The sequence below is a fragment of the Globicephala melas genome, chromosome 16 (genome assembly GCF_963455315.2).
Source record: "Globicephala melas chromosome 16, mGloMel1.2, whole genome shotgun sequence".
NCBI lineage: Eukaryota > Metazoa > Chordata > Mammalia > Artiodactyla > Delphinidae > Globicephala > Globicephala melas.
The window spans coordinates 53,031,644-53,052,723 of NC_083329.1; the positions used below are offsets into that span (position 1 = coordinate 53,031,644).

At 49.0% G+C, this 21,080-nt stretch overlaps 1 protein-coding gene across 3 annotated transcripts in view; it reads right to left on the reverse strand.

Moving 5' to 3' along the window:
- Positions 1-21,080, reverse strand: part of SH2D4B (SH2 domain containing 4B) — an 83,996-nt gene that overhangs the window by 5,341 nt on the left and 57,575 nt on the right. For 2 of the 3 annotated variants that reach the window (XM_060286596.1, XM_030862770.2), the window contains 2 exons: positions 18,412-18,539; positions 859-1,079 (listed from right to left, as the gene is read on the reverse strand). In XM_060286596.1, the coding sequence (XP_060142579.1) occupies positions 859-1,079; positions 18,412-18,539 (349 nt within the window). The remainder of the gene's footprint in view (positions 1-858; positions 1,080-18,411; positions 18,540-21,080) is intronic. The other variant, XM_060286597.1, reaches the window with a different exon arrangement.

The following is a 21,080-nucleotide window of genomic DNA, read 5'->3' on the forward strand; positions in this document are numbered from 1 at the left end:
AGGGAGATGGGGGACCCCTGAGCTGCCACAGCTCTGTCTCCCGGAATCCTGAGCCGCCCCCCGCTTCCGGGTCACTGAGCTTCACCTCTGGCTTTCTCCCAGTTACTACTAATGCCAACAGCCACATTAACACAAAAGTTGTTTCTTTTTATATACATCGTTTGGAAGAAACCATCTTTCACAATGAGAGGTCCACGACAGGGGACCAAATAAGAAAAAGAGTTGTGGGAAACAAGAACATGCATACATACCACTTCACAGTTGGCGCCGTTATGTACATCCCCCCATTTAACACTCACAGGATCTGAGTTAAGTATTATTTACATCCATTTGCCCGGTTAGCAAACTAAAGCTCAGTGAGACTAAGGAAGCTGCCTGAGGTCACACACACACTAAGTGGCAAAGCTATCGTTGGAACAAGAGGCATTGTAACTGAAAAGCTTCTCTAACCACAGGGTTGCCTGCCCAGCTAACTTGACGAAGCTGTTGAAGGCCTGCCTAGAATGTCCTCAAGAGGGACACCCTGGAAAAAGCTGGGGCTGAGACATGGGCTGGGACAGAAGGCAGGTCAACCAGCCCCTAAGTGTTGACAGCAGGCAGCACTCAGGTACTCAAGGTGAGAAGCGGCTTGGAGACGGGCGTTTGAGGTGCCCGCATGAGTAGAGGGTCAGCCAGAGAAGAGCAGTGGCCCCAAAGCCTGGTCTAGACCACCTCTTGTCTCTTCTACCAGCATGGTCTAGATCCCTGTGACCCTAAGGACCTTCTGGGGCTGCTTGCTCACTCTCCATCCCCATCTCTTAGAATGCCCACAGCCTGCCTCTCCCTGCCCACCCCCATCAGCACCCCTAAGAGAGATACCTTGTGGAAATCAATGAGATCCGTGAGCGTTGCATGGCGATTGGGGTCCACTCCCAAGAAGCTGTAAAAATCCCCAGAGGCATCCACGAGAAAATGCTTGAACCCTTTCTGCAGGCGGTAGGAGAGGGTGTAACCCCAGATTTTCTCACTGACCCGGACCAGAAATGCGCCCTCAGTCATATTCTCAAGGAGATCTTCAGCATCTTCTCGGCTGATAATTCCTGTTTTTTTTAAAAAAAGAAACAAGTCAGCAGATTCTGCAACCCCTTCCCCAGCCAGCTACCCTCCCCAGATCATTCCTGCCCCTCAGCCTTGGTCAAAGGTCTAGGGAAGGGAGGGGCCTCAGGAGCTGTCCAGCACTTCACTTATTCTACTGAGGAGACACCTTGGCCCGGAGCAACTAGCAGTGAGCCTGGGGACAGAGTTGCTACTCGGACCCCAATTTAGCAAGCTTTCCCCCAAATTAAGCCACACTAATTTGGATTAATTGGGTAAAACTGGGTAAGCAAAGAATTAGTAATGAGCTGGAATTATAGCACCTATCGATTACAAATACAAGTCAACAAGAATTGCCCTGTGGAGAGTCTTAAGAGTACTGCTTTAATGACCAGACCGGAATGACTTACGATTACTGCCTCGGTTATCTCTCTGGTACCCATGAGTGAGCACCTGAAAACAGTATTTCCTCTTAAGAAGTAAAAAGACTTCCTCTGTCTACCTGTGGACACCAGGCAAACAGTTTCTTAATAGGGGCACATAATTAAGCTCCACTTCGGCTCAAAGAACAAAACGTCCTCAGGTTCTGCAGTCCTACACAATGTGATTTCACCACAGTTAGGAGAGTCAGGTCTGACCTTGGAGGTGTTTGTACATCAGGGTCAATCCCCCAAAAGGCTCTTCAGGAGCTGCTCTCCTCTAGGGAGTGAACGAGAGGCCATGTGTCTGGTAGGTCAGGCTCTAGAGGGGGCGGCGGTGGGAAGAGGAGGGGTGTCAGGAGACCTAGATGACCTGCCCACCTCTGCCCTCACCTGCGCATGGGACCTTCAGCCAAGCCCTCAACTTCCCCAGTGTCCTTTGACGTTTACGTGGCAATCTTAATCTACCTACTTCAAGGGCGCATCACGACTTTCAAGTGAGACCAAGAATTGAAACTAATTTCATAAACAGAAGAGCTATAGAAATGTGGGCTCCTGCTCTCAGCTGTTATTTGGGGGAAAGGTAAATTGCAACACAATGTCCTCTTACACACCTACTTGTTTGCCATCTGCATTCATTCAGCGGGATTATTTATTGCCAGTCACATAGCAGAGGGTAGAAGGTAGATGGGCTGCTCATCATCATGACCCTGAAGGCACTGCACGCTGTGACTCCCCCGCACTGCACCCCTGGTGCCATTGCCATGCTTCACTGTAGGGACACTCCCTTCCCATATCCTTCCTACTTAACAGGAGGTGTGGCAGGACTTCCTTGTGCCCAAAGCAGAGGACACAGAAGCAACCACACTGTCACATGTCCCCCTTTTAAGACAGCCAACACAAATGGGGGCCACCTCTTTCCTCCTTGCCCAGGACTTACCAAGAGGCAATCAAGCCAGCCACCCGCTCCCCAACCAGGCTGTATAAGCAGAAAACCAGGGAGAGAGAAGGAGAGAAGAGGGTGGGAAGCACTCCCACCGCGGGGTGCCCGAAGAATCACACATTACGTGCCATGCAGGAGGGAGGATGCTCCTTGGATGGCCTTGGTGGGTTCAGCCAGAGAGGCAGGGACAGCCAAAAGAGGACCAGCCGAAAGGGCACGCCCAGGGTTTGTCAGAAGACTCAGCACTGTCCCCCACCCTCCTCCCTGGCCCAATACCAGAGGACCTAGACCCTAAAGGTGTCTAGGGCAAGGAGGTAAGTAAGGGGAAACAGAGATGGAGCCAAGGGCTGTGAGGAAGAAGGACCAGAAGATGTCACCTCTGTCCCAACTCCAAGTACCTCAAGCTGAAGCCCAGCCTAGACTTGGGAGTTGGAGAGGAGGGGAGTGTTACAATGGGCGGAGGACTGAACAAACTTAAATATGACCTGACTTTTTAATACGCAAAAGTGACCAGTAACCCCAAAATGACAATGCCATGCATCTCCGCCATCTAAAACCCTTGAAGGGCTTCCCACTGACCTCCGTCTGGCAGAGCCTGGCTCAGGAACAACGGACACCAGGCTCTGAATGCCCGATTTGTCCCAGCTGACCCTGAATCCTCATTGAAGGATTCCTCTTTTCTCCCAGGAATCACAGGCTGCTGGTCACCTACACTCTACCTTTGTGTGGGTTAGAAAAAGATGTCCCTCTGGGTGATTGAACTAGAAAAAGGTGCCTCCCTGGGCCAAAATGGCTAAGCTCACTTTTCTGTATTTCAATCCATTCTCCCCCAAACTAGCCCCCTTGGCTTCCCTTTATTCAGTGTACAACTTGCTTAACCCCGTCAGGAAATCATTTTTATCCCAGGAGGCTCCTAGAACGTCCTACCTCTGGACTTTTATAACCTTCTGTCCAAACTCTACGGTATATTAGTAAAGTGGCTGGGAATAGCTCAAGGACAGAGCCTGTGATGGCCGTGGGAGTGTTCTGTTCAGCCTCCCTTACAGAGAGACCCTGCTTCAAGGAGCAGCAATGCTGGTGAGCTGACAGCCTCCAGCTGCTAGTCCTTCAGGATCCACTGTGCACAGGGGGTACTATGTGCCTGACTCGGACAAGGGGTACTATGACGGAGCCCAAGGGGTACCAGAGCTGCCATGCCTACCCAATGTGGGACTCCTCTAGCAAGCAGTCTTTCCTCAAGAGCTTCCCATCAACCTGACCAAGATGTTCTCTGAGCTGCACTCCCATATCAGGTTCTTCCTCCCAATAATCTGTCCTTCCTTCCCTCTGCTCCTTCACAGGTGTCAGACCTGTACCATATTCAGAAGACTCTCCCCATCTGTCCTGCTCTGTCTCCCCTTTATCCTTCACAGACATTTCCTCCAATAAAGCTCTTGGACTTCTGCTTCTGGAAGACCTGAACAGACACAGAAATCTTATCTTTGTATTCCAAGTGCCTGGAATGTTGGGGGCTTGTTTGGAGCAGTGATCGTGCACATGGACTAAAATCACAGCTCAAGGACTTGATCAATAGGTGGCTTTGGGAAGGTCACTTAAGCCCCTCTGAAACCCAGTTCAGTGACCTCATCTATTAAGTGGTACTGATTATAACACCTACATCATACGGTTGTTTGAGAATTCATTACGTTAAGGCATAAATGTGCTTATCACACATGTGAATGTGCCTGAGAACATAATGACTACCCGATACAATGTAACTCATTTGCACTGGATACACTGAGTACACTACACACATGCTAGTGTTGGATGTTACCTTGAGCTGGTAGCAGCAATGGTCATAGTACTGCCAAGCTGTGCTGCTCACTACCCGCACGCACAGTCCTCTCAAACGGAGGCTGCTGAAGGTGACTTCCTCTGAAGGGGACCACTTGGGTCCCTGGGCCCCAGCCTGGGATATTCCTGGGAGACTCTCCAGGTATCTCAAATAGTAAGCATCTGTGAACTCTGCCCCCTCTTTGATACCTACCTGGGGATCAGAATTGTAATTTGGCCCAAGACCAAAGGTGATACAGCCTCATAGTTCAGGATGGCAAAGAATTTCACAGAAAACCTGACTCCTAAGAGAATTAATTGGTGGCTGAGGGCCATGTAGGATGATGGTGAGGAGAGGCTGTTAGGTTTTCCTGCCCCGTTCACTCTGCTCTCCATCGCTCTCTCTCTTCTGGATCACCTCGAAGCCAAGTGTACTAGGAATTAGCATTAATCATATCCCATCCCATCCCACCTCCTCTCTGAAATACTCTACAACCTCCTGGCCAGGGAAAGAGGGGAGGGCCTCACCCCACCACTTCTGGCTGGGGAGTGAGCTTACCGTTGGGATCATGGAAACTTTCTAACTCTGCTAATGACTAGGATCTTCTGCTGAGGGGGATGGCCTTACCAGACGATGTTCCAGGGTAAGTTGCTCTGGAATGATTATTGGAGTATGCAGCTACACGTTCTTTCTGAGCCAATTCTCACCCCCAGACAATAGGAAATGTAGTTTTTCCAGAAACACTTTCTCTCCTTCCTTCCTTCCTTCCTTTTTTCCTTTTTCCTTCCTCCCTTCAGTAAACATTCATCAAGAACTCTCTAGGAACCAGGTCCCATGCTGGGCACCTGGGAGTCAGTATTAAATGAGAAACAATTCCTGCCTTCCAGAATCTCTGACTCTGGACTGAAATCAAGATTAGCAAAATTTTTTTAAGAGCGGGCGGGGGAGGGGTGGTGCTCGCTGTAACTAGTGGCGATAAAGGCTATAGGGCGTGGGCTCAGGGAGGCGACCCACCCAGCCCTGGAGCCCAGGGATGGAAGCTCCAGTTAGACTGAAAACAGAAAGGTTAAAACAGAGAGGCAAGGAAAGGAGGGCAGTTTGCAAAAGGAACGAGCAGGCGATTCTTCGTGGCTGGAGGGAAGGCTGAAGTAGGAGCTGGGGGGAATTCCCTGGCGGTCCAGTGGTCAGGTCTCTGCACTTTCACTGCTGAGGGCTCCGGTTCAATCCCTGGTTGGGGAACTAAGATCCCGCAAGCTGCGCAGCGCAGCCAAAAATCAATGAACTGTTTTAAAAAGTAGGAGCTGGGCAGTGGCAAGATGTGTAGAGGCTGGCAAGGGTCAGGCCCCAAAGTGCTCTCCATACCATTAAAAAGGATTATGGACTTAATTCTGAGGGCAATGGGGAGCTACTGATCTTCCCTAAACAGAAGAATGTGAGAATGTTCAAGGGTGGAAAATGGATTGAAAGGTATGGATTGGAGTCATACAAGCCAGGGATTTCAACTCACTGAGGGCTTTTTCACCTAAGTGTTGCTTCACAGCTCCATTTCCACAGTTGTGACATTGGTATCCAGCTCCCAAGCCACTAGGCTACCAGAAACGGTTTCTGTTTTGAAGCAGAAAGGCAAAAGGATACACCAAGGGTCACATGAGAGGCCTTCTATCAAAGCCAGCACTGGGCAGTATCTGGGGACTCAGTGGCCCTCATCTCATTTAGCCTTCCTAACAACCCTACCGTCATCAGTTCATAACTGAGGACACTGAAGGTCAGCAAGAGAAGTGACTTACCCAAGGTCACAGAGCTATTAAGTGGTGGAGCCAGAATTTGAACTCAAGTCCTCGGACTCCAAGTCCAGTGCTCTTTGCTCTACACCAAGTTATCTCATGCAGAGGACAGCAAGTGCTGTGAAAGACACAAGAAGGAGGAAATTAATGAGGCCTGTAGAAGTCAGGGCAGGATTTATAGAGGCAATGAAGGGGGATGGGAAGTGCACCTTGAAGGCTGGGTAGATGCTAGGTGAGCAGAAAGGAGTGACGATGAGGTGAGAGGAGAGAAGAAGGGGTAAGTGAGTGAAGCGTCACAGTGAAGACCAAGAATGACACAACCATGGGATATTTATATAAATGTGACATAAGTTTAATCTACATCTCAGGAGCTTAAGAGACATGGAGAATGGAATGAAAGGTCTAACACATGTATAAGCTGAATCCCAAAAAAGAGGAGAATGAAGAGGAGGGAATATTAGTCAAAGACACATAACAGTGAAATGGCACAAAGCTACTCAATGTCTCATTTTGTCAACCGGAGAGAAAAGGCAGATTACCTGCAAAGAATAAAAAATTAAACTGATGGTTGACTTCTCCACTGCAACAATAGAAGCCGGAGGACAATGAGATAATATTTTCAGAGTGCAGAGAAAAAAATAATGGTGTTTAATGAAACTCTTTCAAGGTGAAGGGGAAAATAAAGACGCCTTCAGAAAAAAAAATTTTGAGATTTGACTACTAAGAAAATTCTAGAGGATATACTTCAATTAGAAGAAATATAATCCTACACAGAGAATCTGAGATGCTAGAAGGAATGATGAGCATGGCTACTGTAGGTCAATTTAAAAATATATATTGACTTACATTAAAATTGTAAGTTCAACATTAGTGTATCTATAATTATAATTGGTAAAGTCAAGATTATACATGGTGTGAACAGAATACTGTATAGAAACTATATGTAAATTATTTGTCAGCATTTCATGCAAGTGTGATTATTTTCTAAGGCCCTTCTAGCTCTGGTTTTATGAAATATGTGAATGTAGTATTTTCATCAATAGTTTAATACGCTAAGCATTAGTTTAAAATTTGAAAGAGAACAATGTTAGGTAGATATGAAGTTATTTACCACATGTTGTAATGATCATGTTTTGAATTGATTTCAATATGCAGTATTTGAAAAATGTCAATACATAAAGAAAAGGAAATGAGTGCAATTCAGTCAATATATTTTTAAAGCAATTTTTATAATTTAGCAGACATTGCATCTTAATATAAGTAACTATTAAAATCGTGTCCTTGTGAAAAAATAAATAAAAATATATATTGACTTACAAAATAATAATAATAATGGGTAATTTGAGGGTTTGAATAAGATAGAACTATAATACTGGACAACATCTTATCAGTTGAGAGAAGGGTGCTTGGAGTTTAAAAAATCTGTTTAGGAAGAGGGTAAAGATATATATTAACTTTATAATATATTAAGTATGCATGTTAAATCACCTGAATTAACCACTAAAAGATAGGCATTGTTGTTCTGTTGTTCTCCAACAACAGAAGTGGGAAAATGCAATGAGAAAAAAAATTTTTTTTTCAATGAAGTGTGAAACGAGCCAATAACTGAAAAATAAATACACTATAGTTCCGTGTATATTAAATTGAAAAACTCACAAAGCTAAACAGTCTAGTGTTTGGAGATCAATATATAAACAATACATGAAGCAAAGAAATGATGGACAAAATACTGAGGACAGGGATCGTATCTGGTGGAAGGAAGAGGGCTGCCTGGTGAGAAGCACACGGGCTTCCAAGGATTGGTGATGTTTCCACTCCTTAAGTTTTCATTCTGCCCTGCTTTTCACCAGGGTCAGCGGCAGAAGCAAACAGAGGTGTAACCTGGAAACTGAGGCAGAATCCCAGCATACAGAGGGAGGCCCTTGATGGGGACTAAGGGGAACAGGGCACTGGACCTGAGCGGGCCCACAGGTCCCTGATGTGTCCAAGGCTTCTCGGGAGGTCAGAGGCAATCCGACTAACTGCAGCGCCCTCTATGGGGACACTGCCCAAAAAGACAGGGCCAAGGTCAGGGGACAGAGGCCCTTCAGGGCAGCAGCCCCCTTCCCCACGGTTGCATCAGGCGAGGGTGAAAAGGTGGGGCAGGCAGATGGCAGCATGTACGCTGGCACAGCAAAGAAGCCCAGGCTCCCATCACCCCCACATTAACATCACAGGCAGGAGTTTGCAGCCAGCACACCTGTGAAGTGGAGCCAGTGCTCCTGACTTCTGTCTGTTACTGCACCTCGAGCACAATTCCCGAGCATTCTTCCTGCCACCTCGCCTAATCATCTCCCTGGATTCCACACACATGCTCTCAAACACCAACTACTCCACGTTCACTATCAAAATACTCAATATTTGCTCCATCAGTGCTAACCGGTGGCAGCCCCAGGAAAGGAAAGGCACTTTAAGCATACTTGCAAAAGACCCTCTGCTCTAATGGACCCATAAATCCACATGTTAGCAAATCCTAAAGCAGACCCGGGATTCAGTTCCCAACCCCTCTGCCACCTCCGTACCTCCGTCCCTGAAATCGTTAGCTTGGAATTGAACCTCAGTAACCAAATGAGCTCCTTTTATTTCTGTTAGAGCTTCTCCCTGAAAAGAAAGGCAGGCAGGCCAGACAGGACGTTTTACTTTTTATGGTCTCAATTTATCTGACATGCGTATTTCTTAAAGCTTTCACCAAAGCTACACCTCACCGGCCAACAACTCCTCCATTACCTTTCTCATTCATTTCTGTGACTTTCCTTCCCCTTTCTTATTGCCGTACTTTCCAGATGGTGTCATTAAGGGGGCTGGAATTCTTAATCGCTTCATTCTCAACAGTTTCTCAGAGCATCCTAAAGCCACACAGATTGTGATGAATGAGTTCAAATGCCTTCATTTTTTATAACTCCAAATGAAATTTAGCCACAGTTAACTGCTGAGACGAGTGTTTCTCTGGACAAGCATCTTGGTTCCAGATACATTATGCACAAGAGGCACCATCCCACGCCCATGACTGCCTGCTCCAAGCTGACATGCCAGGTTCAAATCACTGATGCCGCTGTTCATGACACTGTTGCAACCACCCAGCAAAACGACTTCTGAAACTGGCTACACAAGGATCCTGTGTAGCACTAACCTCAACTGGAAGCATAAATTCATTATTTGATTCACGCCAGTCTCACTTACTGTGAGTTCCACTAGGCCAGTTATTTTCCTCAATATGGTGGACATAATTGGTCTTGCCCACTCAGGACCATTTGCCCTTCTTCTGGCAAGGGAATGGTGAGCTTCCTTTGTGAGGCCACACCATCCCACTCGGTCTATACAGTTGCAATGGGATAGACTCTTCCCTGCTCTGGGGATGGTCATGTGACTCAAGCCTAGCCAATCAGAGAGCTCATCCCTCTGGCCATGGTGATTGGTTCAGGAGTGGGCATGTGACCAAACCAGAGCCAACAAGGCAGAATAATGGGACTAATACCAGAAATTATTTGAGAGAAAAGTATGCCCTATCTTCTGTTGGATTCGAACCTAGGAGAATGAACGCACACATGCAACCACAGGCTGATGCATTGCTTGAGAATAAAAACAACATGGAGAGCAACAGAGCTGAGCGATGGAGAGAGGCCAGTTGCTAAAAACTTAAGCTCCCTGGATCAAGCAAAGCCTGAAGCTGGCCTGATGTTTGGGTTTTTCCGGTCACATAAGCCAATAAATTCTCTTTTGAGGATACCAGTACGATTATTTTTCTGTTAATTGCAAGTGAATGTAAGCCATTCGGGGAGGGAAGTTGTCAGTTTTGTTCACCACCACATGCCCTGTACTTAGTACAGTGTCTCACAGACAACAGAAGCCTAATATTAATAATCAACAAATGATTTAACTGCCTTACACAGGGAGCCTGCTCCCTGGTGCCCCTGCCCAGGGAATTCAACAACCCCAAACTCTGACAACTCCCTGTTTTACTGCATTTACTCCATGAGGACTCCATTTATTGCATTTATTGTGGAGACTGGGATAGCATCCCTCAGGAAGTCTATGGGAGGCGGCCCCAGCTGCACGAGGAGCAGACACTTGCCCCAGCCAAGAATAAGGCATGGCAGCTGAAACAGCTGTCCCTACGGCCCAGAGATGGCTGGATGTCTCCTAAAGGAACAGCCATCTCTTCATCCTCAAGGAGACATCCTGGACTGGAAAGGAACTGACTCTCCTGGGCACTGCGTGCCCCAGGGCAGTTTCTTAACCTTTGGAGCCTCTAGTTCCTTACCTTGAGATGGCAGCAATGCCACAGTGCGTCACAGATAGGAGCGTGGACTGTGGAGCCAGACCACCAGGGTTTGAATCCCACCACCCCCACTTACTAACAGTGAACCGCAGGCAAGTGGCATCACTTCTCTATGCCTCAGTTTCCTCATCTGTGAAACGGGGCTAATGCTAGTAGCAAGCACACAGTGTTAGTATGAGCATCAAAGAAGTTAAAGTATGTGATGTGCTTAGAAGAGGGCCCCACATACTGTAAGCACCATGGACCTAACTGCTAGTATTATTACCTCTTCCAGAAAGTTGTGCAAAGGGTAAATGACATACTGGATGTTCGATATTTACTGGACACAAAGCTAGCACAAAGGAAATGGTCACTGAATTACCAGGTAAAACATAAAAGCCAGTGTGAGCCCACACGAGGCCAACCAACCACACTTTGTGGATATAGACCAGTGCACACCTGACGGAGGAGTGGTACCAGGTCAGGTACACCCTGCCCAGGGATGCCACCAGTCCAAGTGGTGCCTCTGGGCACCTCCACAGCCCCATGCAGGGGACAGGGCCTGGAAGCAGGGAAGAAGGAGTTGATGATAACTTCATGAGATCAGAGAAATTATAGAAAAATAAAAGTGCATTTTCTTTGTGCACTTAACTAAACTTGAAATGTGGCTACACAAATGTTGGTAATGCCTTACTGTCTGCAGGGGGCGGACAGCATATTTGTGACGATTACAGGAGAAAACACACGTTAATTGCAAGCCATGTTGATCCCCTGCAGGAAGTGTTTCCAGGAGGTTGAATCCTAAAGCAGGGGACACCCTCCTGCCCCGTGCACTCCCGGGGGGCTGATGAGGGGGAGTGTGAATCACAACACCCAAAAGCAGCATCACTATTTTAAACGAAAGCTGTAAGCAAATGACGCTGACACGTGAATGTATAAAGAACTTAAGTACTAAACAGAAGGTAATTTGGGTCTAATAAACTTTTTTTTTTTTTTTTTTTTTTTGCTTTGTGGTACGCGGGCCTCTCACTGTTGTGGCCTCTCCCGTTGCGGAGCACAGGCTCCGGACGCGCAGGCTCAGCAGCCATGGCTCACGGGCCCAGCCGCTCCGCGGCATGTGGGATCTTCCCGGACTGGGGCACGAACCCGTGTCCGCTGCATCGGCAGGCGGACTCTCAACCACTGCGCCACCAGGGAAGCCCCGGGTCTAATAAACTTTTAATAATTAAGCATAAGTGTTACATAAGTCATTTCCAGAAAGCTTCTCAACTACTGTAGTGACCATACTTTATTCTCCAGCAAGTGTCAAAGCCGCCATATTTGTTTCTCAGATAAACAGAGAAAGCAGAGCTCACAGTAGGAAGGGGTGGGAGAGAAAAGTCGTGTCATCTGATCTAATCCCCATCATACTGGACAACGCACGCTTTCACTGTCTTGACTGAAGAGCCATCTGGCCTCTGTTTACACATCCCAGCAGTGGGTGCTCCCAGCTCCTGGAGGTAGTTTATCCCATCTCAGGACAGCTAACTGCTAAAAAGATGATCAGACCGAACCAAAGCCAGCACCTTGTGATTTTCACCCAGTGTTCCATTGCTTGAGGCCGCTGACCTTGAGGACATTAGTGGTTTGAAGACACAGCAGCTGTGCCACCCACCCCAAGTCTTCCACCTCAACCCCATGCCTGTTGTCACAGAAATGTGAGGCCAAGGGCTCTGGCATGAGCTGGAGCCCTGGGTGCCAGGGCTGGGATGAGCTTGGGGCTGGGGACTGGTGGGAAACTAGACTACAGGTCCCAGAGCCAAAAAAACCTAACGGCAGTTTCCTGGGTCTAACCTATGATAGAAACTTCCCGGAGTTAGCAAGGTAGGAGGAATCTCTTGTAACCACCAGAAATACGATGAGACTGTCAGAAGTATATTAAATCAATTACATCAACAGAAATCAAGTTTATTGTCACTCCGTGCTTCTATTTAATCCCGATAGAAAATAAAAAATCACTTCTATCAAATCCAAGCCATCTAGGTCCCCCAACCCCTGTCCCTTCCCACACATTTTAGTTACCACAGCTGTGCATCAGAGAACAATCTCAGCAAAACATCCAGACTAAAAGCGTTAGGTAGACAAGACACCAAGGGTCTGAAATCAGAAACACGGAATTATAGAGAGCAGAAAGGAAAGAGTTACAATCTTGGGAACACCATTACAGTCGATGCTTTCCTAAAGCGAAAAATAATTTCGCTCTCTTTGTAATCTTTTTTTGATACCCTATAGCCAGTGCACAATTCTTTTAAAAAGAAGGAAAAAGATTCCTTTATTTCTTAAGCAAGAACTTAAGAGAAAAGTAGGTCGACTGGCTGCTTCCTTTCTTCTTTAGAAATGCTTGCATTTGGGATCAGAGTTGGTGGAAAGTTTCCATTCCAGATTCTGCTCAGGAAAGGCAAATGAGCAATCTGACTTGACGAGATGGATCATGACATGCTAGTCATCCTTCCAAATGACCCACGTGTTACCCCTCACAGCTTTTAAAAAATTTCAAGATGGGTATCATATTTAGAATGAAAAAAAATTCAGACTTTTACTTTTTGTGGGGAGGGCTAAATATGTACCATCTTCCTCTTGTGCACAGTCGTTTGATGTCATCACTCTCTTTACTTCCAAGTGAGAGCAGCGGCGTACTGTGAGGTTATGAAGCCACATTTACATGCTTCAGACCCCGATATGCGTCTCCAAAGGCTACCGTGTTGATTTATTCCATGTAACAAGTGGAAGCATTTAGTGCAAGTTCTGAACACTTTATAAATACCATACATGTAATCCTTATAACACCACCACTGCTTTCTCTACCCCTGGTTTCTTCAGCTAGTCCTTGCTTCACATGGATTTGGTGCCCGGGTCCACACCACCCGGGTCCCCCATTCTGGCTGCCACCTCTCAACAGGTTCCAAAGCCTCACGTAGTTTCCTATCCTTCCACTGATCTTGAAAGCCGAGGACAAGAGCCTAGCTGGCTCACTCTCTCCATCTCAGCCCCAGACACGCTAGCCCCTGAGAATGACCCCAAAGACCAAACAGGGCGCTCCCAGATTTCCCCTCAAGCTGGGCCAGGAGACCAGCGGCAGCTCTGCGCTGGAAGGCCCACGGATTGAGGAGGGGTGAGATTTAAGAGAAAGAACTCGGGCCGTGCGTAACAGAAGTTCAAGTGAATATACAGTAAGGGATTGTGGATCCAGAGGAGGCGCTTTTTCGCCCCAAGCTCCCTGCCTGGCTAGCAGCATATTCAAGGGGCCACCAGAGTGGAGGAAGAAAACCTGGGGTCCAGAGGCCCTACATCTTGTCCCAGCTCCCATGCTTACTGCTGGGTGAATAAGGGTGACTTCTCAAGCTCTCTGGTCATCAGCGTCTTCATCTGTAAAGGGCTAACCATGACCAGCTCGAGGAGGAGTTGAGAGCACCTGTGAGATGGTGCACGTCAAACCACTCTGCACGTCTACACAGCCAGGCAAACACACACGACTTCACGGCAGCAGCCAGTGATGAACACTGATCAGCCAGTTCAAGCCTTTCCTGCTCTGTGCAGCTCAGAGAGGATGTGCTGTCCCGGTGCATGCAGTTGTGGGGGACCGCGGCCGGGGGCAGCGAGCGAGACCCCATTCCCACTCAGCCCCGGCCTCCCCAGGCACAATCCTTCCCGCCTCCTAGGGGCTGCCGCCCTGCAGGACTCCTGGAAGGGTCATCCAGACGGGGTGCCCACTGCTGTGCCTCAGTTCCTGGACCGCAAACAACATCAGTAATAGGGACACAAATAAGGAGAAGAAGCACAACAGTCGCTGGGAGAAGAACACCTCGCTCCACAGCCCGCAGACTCCCGCCCGGGCGCCTGCTCTGCGGCCAGCCTCACTCCCTGGCCAGCCTTCCCCATTCTCCTGACCGCCTGAGAAAACTTTGGAGGTCCTGGGGCAATGCCAGCAGAATCACACTGCATCCCAGATGCTAAGGAGAGAAAGCTCTCAAGGGCCCTCGGGCCACCCATCTGAGGAGTCCAGTAGCCATCCTGCTGCCCAATAGTAGCTGCAACCACCTTTCTTCTATTGAAGTGAAATGTGTCTCTTTAGAACCCCCAGCCCCCGAGCCCCTTTAATAATCTCCCTTTCTCCACACGGGACTCCAGAGATTGGGGAGTAGTGGCTCTGTTCCCCGCTTCTGCAACACAAAACATTTCCCCAAATAATCACTAACAATGCTATGACTTCTACGTTCTCCCCCCTCCCCCCTTCAAAGACATTCGGATGCGCTGTGGTCAAGAGCAAGGTGGACAAGGAACCTGAAGGGAGGGACCCAGCCTAGAACCCTGCAGCCCTGGGACCTTCAACACTCCTCTCCTCCACGTGTGCCCTGAAGTCGCAGCATGGGCAGGTAGGAAGCAGTGCCCATTCCACTTAGGAGCTCTGCTTTGCACGGAAAGCCACCCCCGGCTGCTGGACCCCCGCAGGCTGCACCATCCACATGGTGCTTGTCAGAAAAGGCGTGATGGGAACACCCCACCCGAATGCAGGACAGGCCATCAGGAGATCCACTCCGGAGCCCCAGCTCCACCACCCACTGCGCAGCCGGGAATCTGCCCCATCCACTCCCCACCAAGCCCTAACTAAGGGCCAGTCTCAGACAGCCAGTGGGTTGCTGCCAGGACAATGAACCACGGACCAAGTGTGACTGTTTTCTAGACTGTTTTCTTTTCTCAGGAAAAGAAATGGGTTCTGACTGAGCCAGTGTTCAGACAGAGGATATTCTTAATAGTTTTAGATACATGGTGAAGTCCAAAAATAGATACTTTTTTCCCCCAACGTCAAGCTTATATGCACTAGCTTTTCCCAGGAGTATTTTTGTATACCAGAAGTCTCTGTTAGAACCACTGGAACATAACAATGAACCGAGGAGAAACGAGGAAGGACTTTAACATTTTCTCTCTCTCTTTAACAGAGGGGACTTTATCAAGAACCCTGTGGTCCCAGCGGGGAGCCAGTTCCTCCTTCCCTCCCGCTCTGTGCTCTGAGCCCACGTCCCCAAACTGTTTCCCCGGGGAGGTGGAGTCTCTAGTGGCCCACCTCAGCGCGTCAGCACTCACGCCAACGGCTCGTTATGGCGGACAGAGCGCATTGTTGGCTTGATCTTCATACGTATCCTGTGGAGTCAATGTTATCATCACAGATGGGGAATTTAAAGGACATACCCAAGGCCACAGGGCTGCGAGGTTCTAGAGGGGCCCCAGATCTTCAGACTCCTTGCCCACATCGCGCTTTGGATTACACCTCGACACATCCAAATAACGTTTGATAGAAGGGAAGAAAACAGAAGTCACAGCAGTCCTTTTTAACGTGCATCTAAAATCCATCTAAATTAACTAGGAATGCTTTCCCCAGGAAAGAAAAGATTTATATTGGGATTGCGATCAATGGCATTATCGGCTCAAATTCTCCTCCCCTCCCTGTCTCCATACCCTTTGACGCATGGCTTTGCAGTTCCTCACACGAAAGGAGCAGAAGATTTTTCCCAGCGCCTCAACTCTGTGACGTATTGTGGCCAATGGCACGAGGTGAAAGTGACAGGGTGCTGGTTTGGAGGCTAGACTTCTGGAGCCTAGCACGCTGCCACGTGCTCTCTGGTTCCTGAGAAGAGCATGCCTGGGCTAGCCTGCCAGTCCCAGGAGGAGCCTGAGAGCTACACGGGGCAGAGCCGCCCCAGCGAAGACGCCCAGCCTAGACCAGCTGAGAGCAGAGCCCCAGCCAACTGGCAGCGGACTCCCTACCAGTTAGACTGTGGGGCAGAAGGTTTCCTCTCCTGGACAGATTAACATGGGGGAGTCCCACCAAGGATGCTGTAGGGAATTGCTACGTTGGAAGAGAAGTTGGACCATACCAGAAGTTCCAGACTTTGGGGTTTTAGGTATAAGTAAAAAGGGTGGAAACCAACATGGGGCTGCTCCCTTTTTGCTCTTCTGAGCAAAGGCAATATATATAAAAAAAATACTGCTTACTATCACCATCAATTCATAAGACATAGGACATTTTAACACTAAAACTGAGGAGAGGATATCATCTTCGAGTACAACACAGTCCTTTTCAAGCAAAGATAGTTGGCCACCCTCCATATGTGAGCCTTTTCCTTTCATCTTGTCACAGATCAACGAAAACTTCGACACATAGCTCTCATCCATGGACTAGCAACGTTCCTGCACGCTTTATGGTGGAACTGTGAGAAGAACACGAAATCAGTTACGTAAATTTCGAGACTTAAATCATGGTTCTGGGGCTTCCCTGGTGGTGCAGTGGTTGAGAGTCCGCCTGCCGATGCAGGGGACACGGGTTCGTGCCCCAGTCCGGGAGGATCCCACATGCCACGGAGCAGCTGGGCCCGTGAGCCATGGCCGCTGAGCCTGCACGTCCGGAGCCTGTGCTCCGCAGCAGGAGAGGCCACAACAGTGAGAGGCCTGCGTACCGCAAAAATAAATAAAAATCATGGTTCTGTTTCTTCTGTGACAATATAAAAAGTACATGTCTTTTTCATCAGGATAGAAAATAAAGCTAAAGATAAATGTAAGCACCTCTGCCGTGCCTTCTCCGTTGGCTGCCACAAGTGCAGCAGAGCAGCCAGTGGTTCTGACAAAGCCCAACCGCGACAGAACTTTTAAGTTGCACTACGCAGGTGCCCAAGATGCTAGTTTTGTGTTTCCATGATTATGATAATATACAAATGAACAGGAAAGCAGTGATGCAAATGGAACCTCTCACAGAGGCTACAGGGACACATAACAGGAACAGAAGTTAGAGGCAGGGAATCCCCGGGACCAGCTCCCGGGACACAGAGCTAGGCCACACGTGAACGTCGACTTTCTGAGCCATAAAGAGCTACCCCATCCTTCTGTTAGATTTGTGGAGGCCCAGGAGAAGGAAGGGGTCTGAAAGTGGATGGTGGTCCCAACAGATTCTATTACCATTCCAAACTATCCGTACCACAGATGCCAGGCTGGCTCTGGCCAGAGGAATGTGAGCAACCATGGCACACGTCAGTTCCGGCCAGAAGCTCCGGGAGCCAGTGTGTCGCTGGCCATGCCCCTCTTTTTCCCTCTGTCATGAGATCACTGGCGTTTCCAGTAGAGGCAACTCCTTCTGTCTGAGGCCCAGATTAAAGTTCACGACCAACTCCCACTGGGCGTGTCACATGGGTAAGAAATGAGTCTTGGCTGGCAGACGCCACTGAGACTTTGGGATCATTTCTCACTGTAGCATCACTAAGCATAATCTGACTGACACGATGGGGATGCTACTGAGGTGAAGAACTCAACATCAGTGGCAACAGAGAAAGAGGGTTCATTTGTCTTGGATGCGTTTCTCTACCTGATCCCTGAGCAGGTAAGAAGCAGAGGTAAGGGCTGAGTACAGAGATGCCTAAGACACAGGGCCCCGGCCCCTTGGAGCCCATGGCTAACCAGAAAGGCTAGCCTCACCTCTCGTGTGGCTGGGTTTTCTCATTGCTCCCAGATGAACCTCACTCATCAGGCCCTGAGGGGACTCACACACCTACCAGGCCCAATGCAGAGACAGAAGATGCCTCTGAGGAGCCCTGGACGGCCAAGGAGGCTGTGAGGTGAGGGCAGTAGGCAAGAGCCACGTTCATCCCTTCCCAGCAGAGAGGGCAGTGCACGTCCAGAGCCCTGGGGCCCGCAGTCCCCTGGACTCGCGCTCACAAATGTTGTGCTTGGTCTCTGACCATCTCCATCAAGGTCACTCAGTGTTTCAGCGCACGCCCTGGGGAGATCAAAGCTTGTGCCTTGAGCTCAACACACTCAGTGAGCAAAGAAAGGACAGACATGGGCCCTCTCTCTACTCCACCCCAGGCAGGTGAGCCAGGAGCCATAGCCCTGGGAGACCGGCCAGTCTTCGTGGGGCCGGAGCGGAATTAGCGGAGTCTAAAGTCCTCGACTCCTCTGATTGTGGTGGCCCTGCAGGACCCCGCACCAACCCCAGAGGGAGGCTGAGATGTGGAAGTGATCTGCCCCTGCCCCAGGGATCCGGAAAGCCACCCTACCGTGGAACCAGGGGGCGATGGCTTTGGTGCTCCTCTCAAAGCCCGCGCGGCGAGGCAGCTGCTCCTCCTTAAACCAGCGCACTATGACTTCTCTGGAGACGGGACACAGGGGCCGCTCCCAAGTCCTGCTGAGACAGAGACCGAGTGCGGCAGAGTCAGGGAGAGAGCAGGGGGCGGCGAGAGGGGAAGGAAGGAGGGGGAGGGAGTGGGGGAGACCACTGTGAGACTGAACAGTCCCGACGCCCACACTCACGCCTGTGGACAGGATTAAATGAGTCCAGGTACTTGAAGGTGCTTTGCAGGTCATAATGTACCAGCTGTTACTGTTTTCCCCAAAAGAAAACTGTTGTCACTTAGTTTGAAAAAAAGCCACGCAGGTGCGAGTGCGAAGTAGGATAGGAGGGGATGTCAGAGGGAGAGAAAAGGCATATTTGCCCTCTAGAATGGCCAGGGCGTAAACAGCAGCGTCTATGAAGAAGGATCGTAATGTAATAGGAGCAAAATTATTCACACGTGCGTGTCCTCCGCCCTCCCCAAACCCGCACTGAAGAGAACTCTCGTTTCGCCCCTCCCCGTCTCACCCACCGCTGCCGTCTAAGGGGACACCTGGCTTGGCCAGCTAGCCTTCCATGTTTTATGAGGCAGAACCAGGACAGTGAACAGCCTCAATCTGCTCTGGAAACGGCTGAGCTTCACCCCCAAGAAGTAAGAGGGAAAAGGACAGAGGAAAGGGGGAGAGGAGGAAAGAGTCGCTGCACGGGCTGACTTCTGATGGAGAAGCAGGTGTGGAATTGAAGATCCTGGGAGGGAGATGAAGAGGGGCACCTGAAGAAGGTCTGAGTAATAAATCAGATGCTTTTTGATATTTTCTCATAAGTAAGCCCAGATTTTACTTGTTATACTGTGGCTCCTGAACGTATACAGAGACGGGGCCACGTGAGACCCACTGACATGAAGCCCAGTAAGGGTTTGACAGCACATTCCCCGTAACAACACACACCCCTGTGTGCTGAGGTGATATGCAGCAAGATCACACTGCACTGCTGTGTGGGATGAAAACAGAGCTTCAGCAGACTTTGGGCCCAGCATGAACAACCACAGCTTTCTCACCTTCCCCCGAGTGACAGCAGCCTGGCACAGGCTCACACTGTCACTGCTGTCTGTCCACCTCACAGCACTGGCATTTAGAATTCACCACCGCTGTCGTCGTCTCTTATGAAATAAACCAGCACGATGTCCCCAAGTCTTTGCATCTCCCCTGCACCAACCAACACTTCGATGCTGAGCCCAGCACTTCCTGGCAAACCCCAGAAGGAGCCCCTATTTTTACCTGCCCTAAGATGAATCCACACACACACACACACAGTAGTGAACACTGTAGATTTTAGAAAAGATGCAATAAGACGGGGTGAGGTTCCATTGAACAGCCTGAAGCCATCACCAGTGGAGTCTGTTCTCCAAACCCCTTGCTTCCCGCTGCCACCTCTGCAGGCTTTTTATTAACACCCCCTCCAACCAGCTTTGCTCCTCTGTATCCGCCCTTGAGGATTTCCCTCTTCTCAGGAACCTCAGGTGCTCTTCCTCTGTAGGAAGCGGCACGCTGCAGCCCTGCCCCAGCCTCTTCCTTCACACTTGCATTCCCCAATAAATAGCTGTGCTCAGGGGGGAGAAATACCTCTGGTTTCTAGGACTCATTCTCCTTAGAAGGCACGAGGAGGTTATAAATAACAGCAAGGAAAATTCGTTCACTCTTGTCCCTCTGTTTCTAAGCAGAGAATCTGATTCCCCAGAATATAAATGCTAGGACCAAGTGCTCCAGGAGGCCACCTGGCCAGAAGCCTCACTTCTGCACCTGGAACTCTCTCCCATCAACAACGTGTCTGCCCCCAGCATAACCGGGCAAGCGTGGGCTGGCCGCCAGTGCCAGCACCACAGTGCTGAGGGCAGTGAGGCCACGGGGACCTGTTCCATGGGGCAGCCACAGGAAGGAGGCTGAGGCATGGCTTCTGGTGCCTGGGTCTGCCGCTCCATCTGCATGGTCCCTGGTCCCCCTGCTCCACCCAAGGCGGCACACTGTGGCTGTCACTTCTTCTCCTCTACTGACAGCCACACACAGTGAGCCTGGAGCCAGACTGCAACACAGTTCATGCAGCTCTGTCTTCTGGGCCTGAAGGACAAATTATACGTCTCCTTTAAAAAAAAAAGCACAAGAGGAAGAAGGCTTTTCTAACTATGTCTCCAAATCCAGGAAACATAAAAGAAAATCTGACCTCATAAAAATAAAGAACTCCCACATGACAGAAAACATCATCATAACAGACAAATGACAAATTGAGGGGAAAAAATGTTTATCACAAAGAAAAGCATCCCTAATATTTTCCCTAATATTTAAGGAGTTCCTAGAAACAGATGGCGAAAAGACCAATAACACAATGAAGAGGCAGGAAGGGAAATGAACAGACAGAGAGAGAAATACCAAAGGCCCTTAAACATATACAAAATACTTCATCTCACACATAAACAGAAATGCAAATTTAAATTTTCACTGAGATATTATGTCTCACACAAAACAAAAGTCTGACAACGCACTGTTGGCAAGGCTAAAGGATGAGAGTGTTCATTGGTACCACCCCTGTGGAGGGCAAGTTGATGAGAACTATCAATACTAT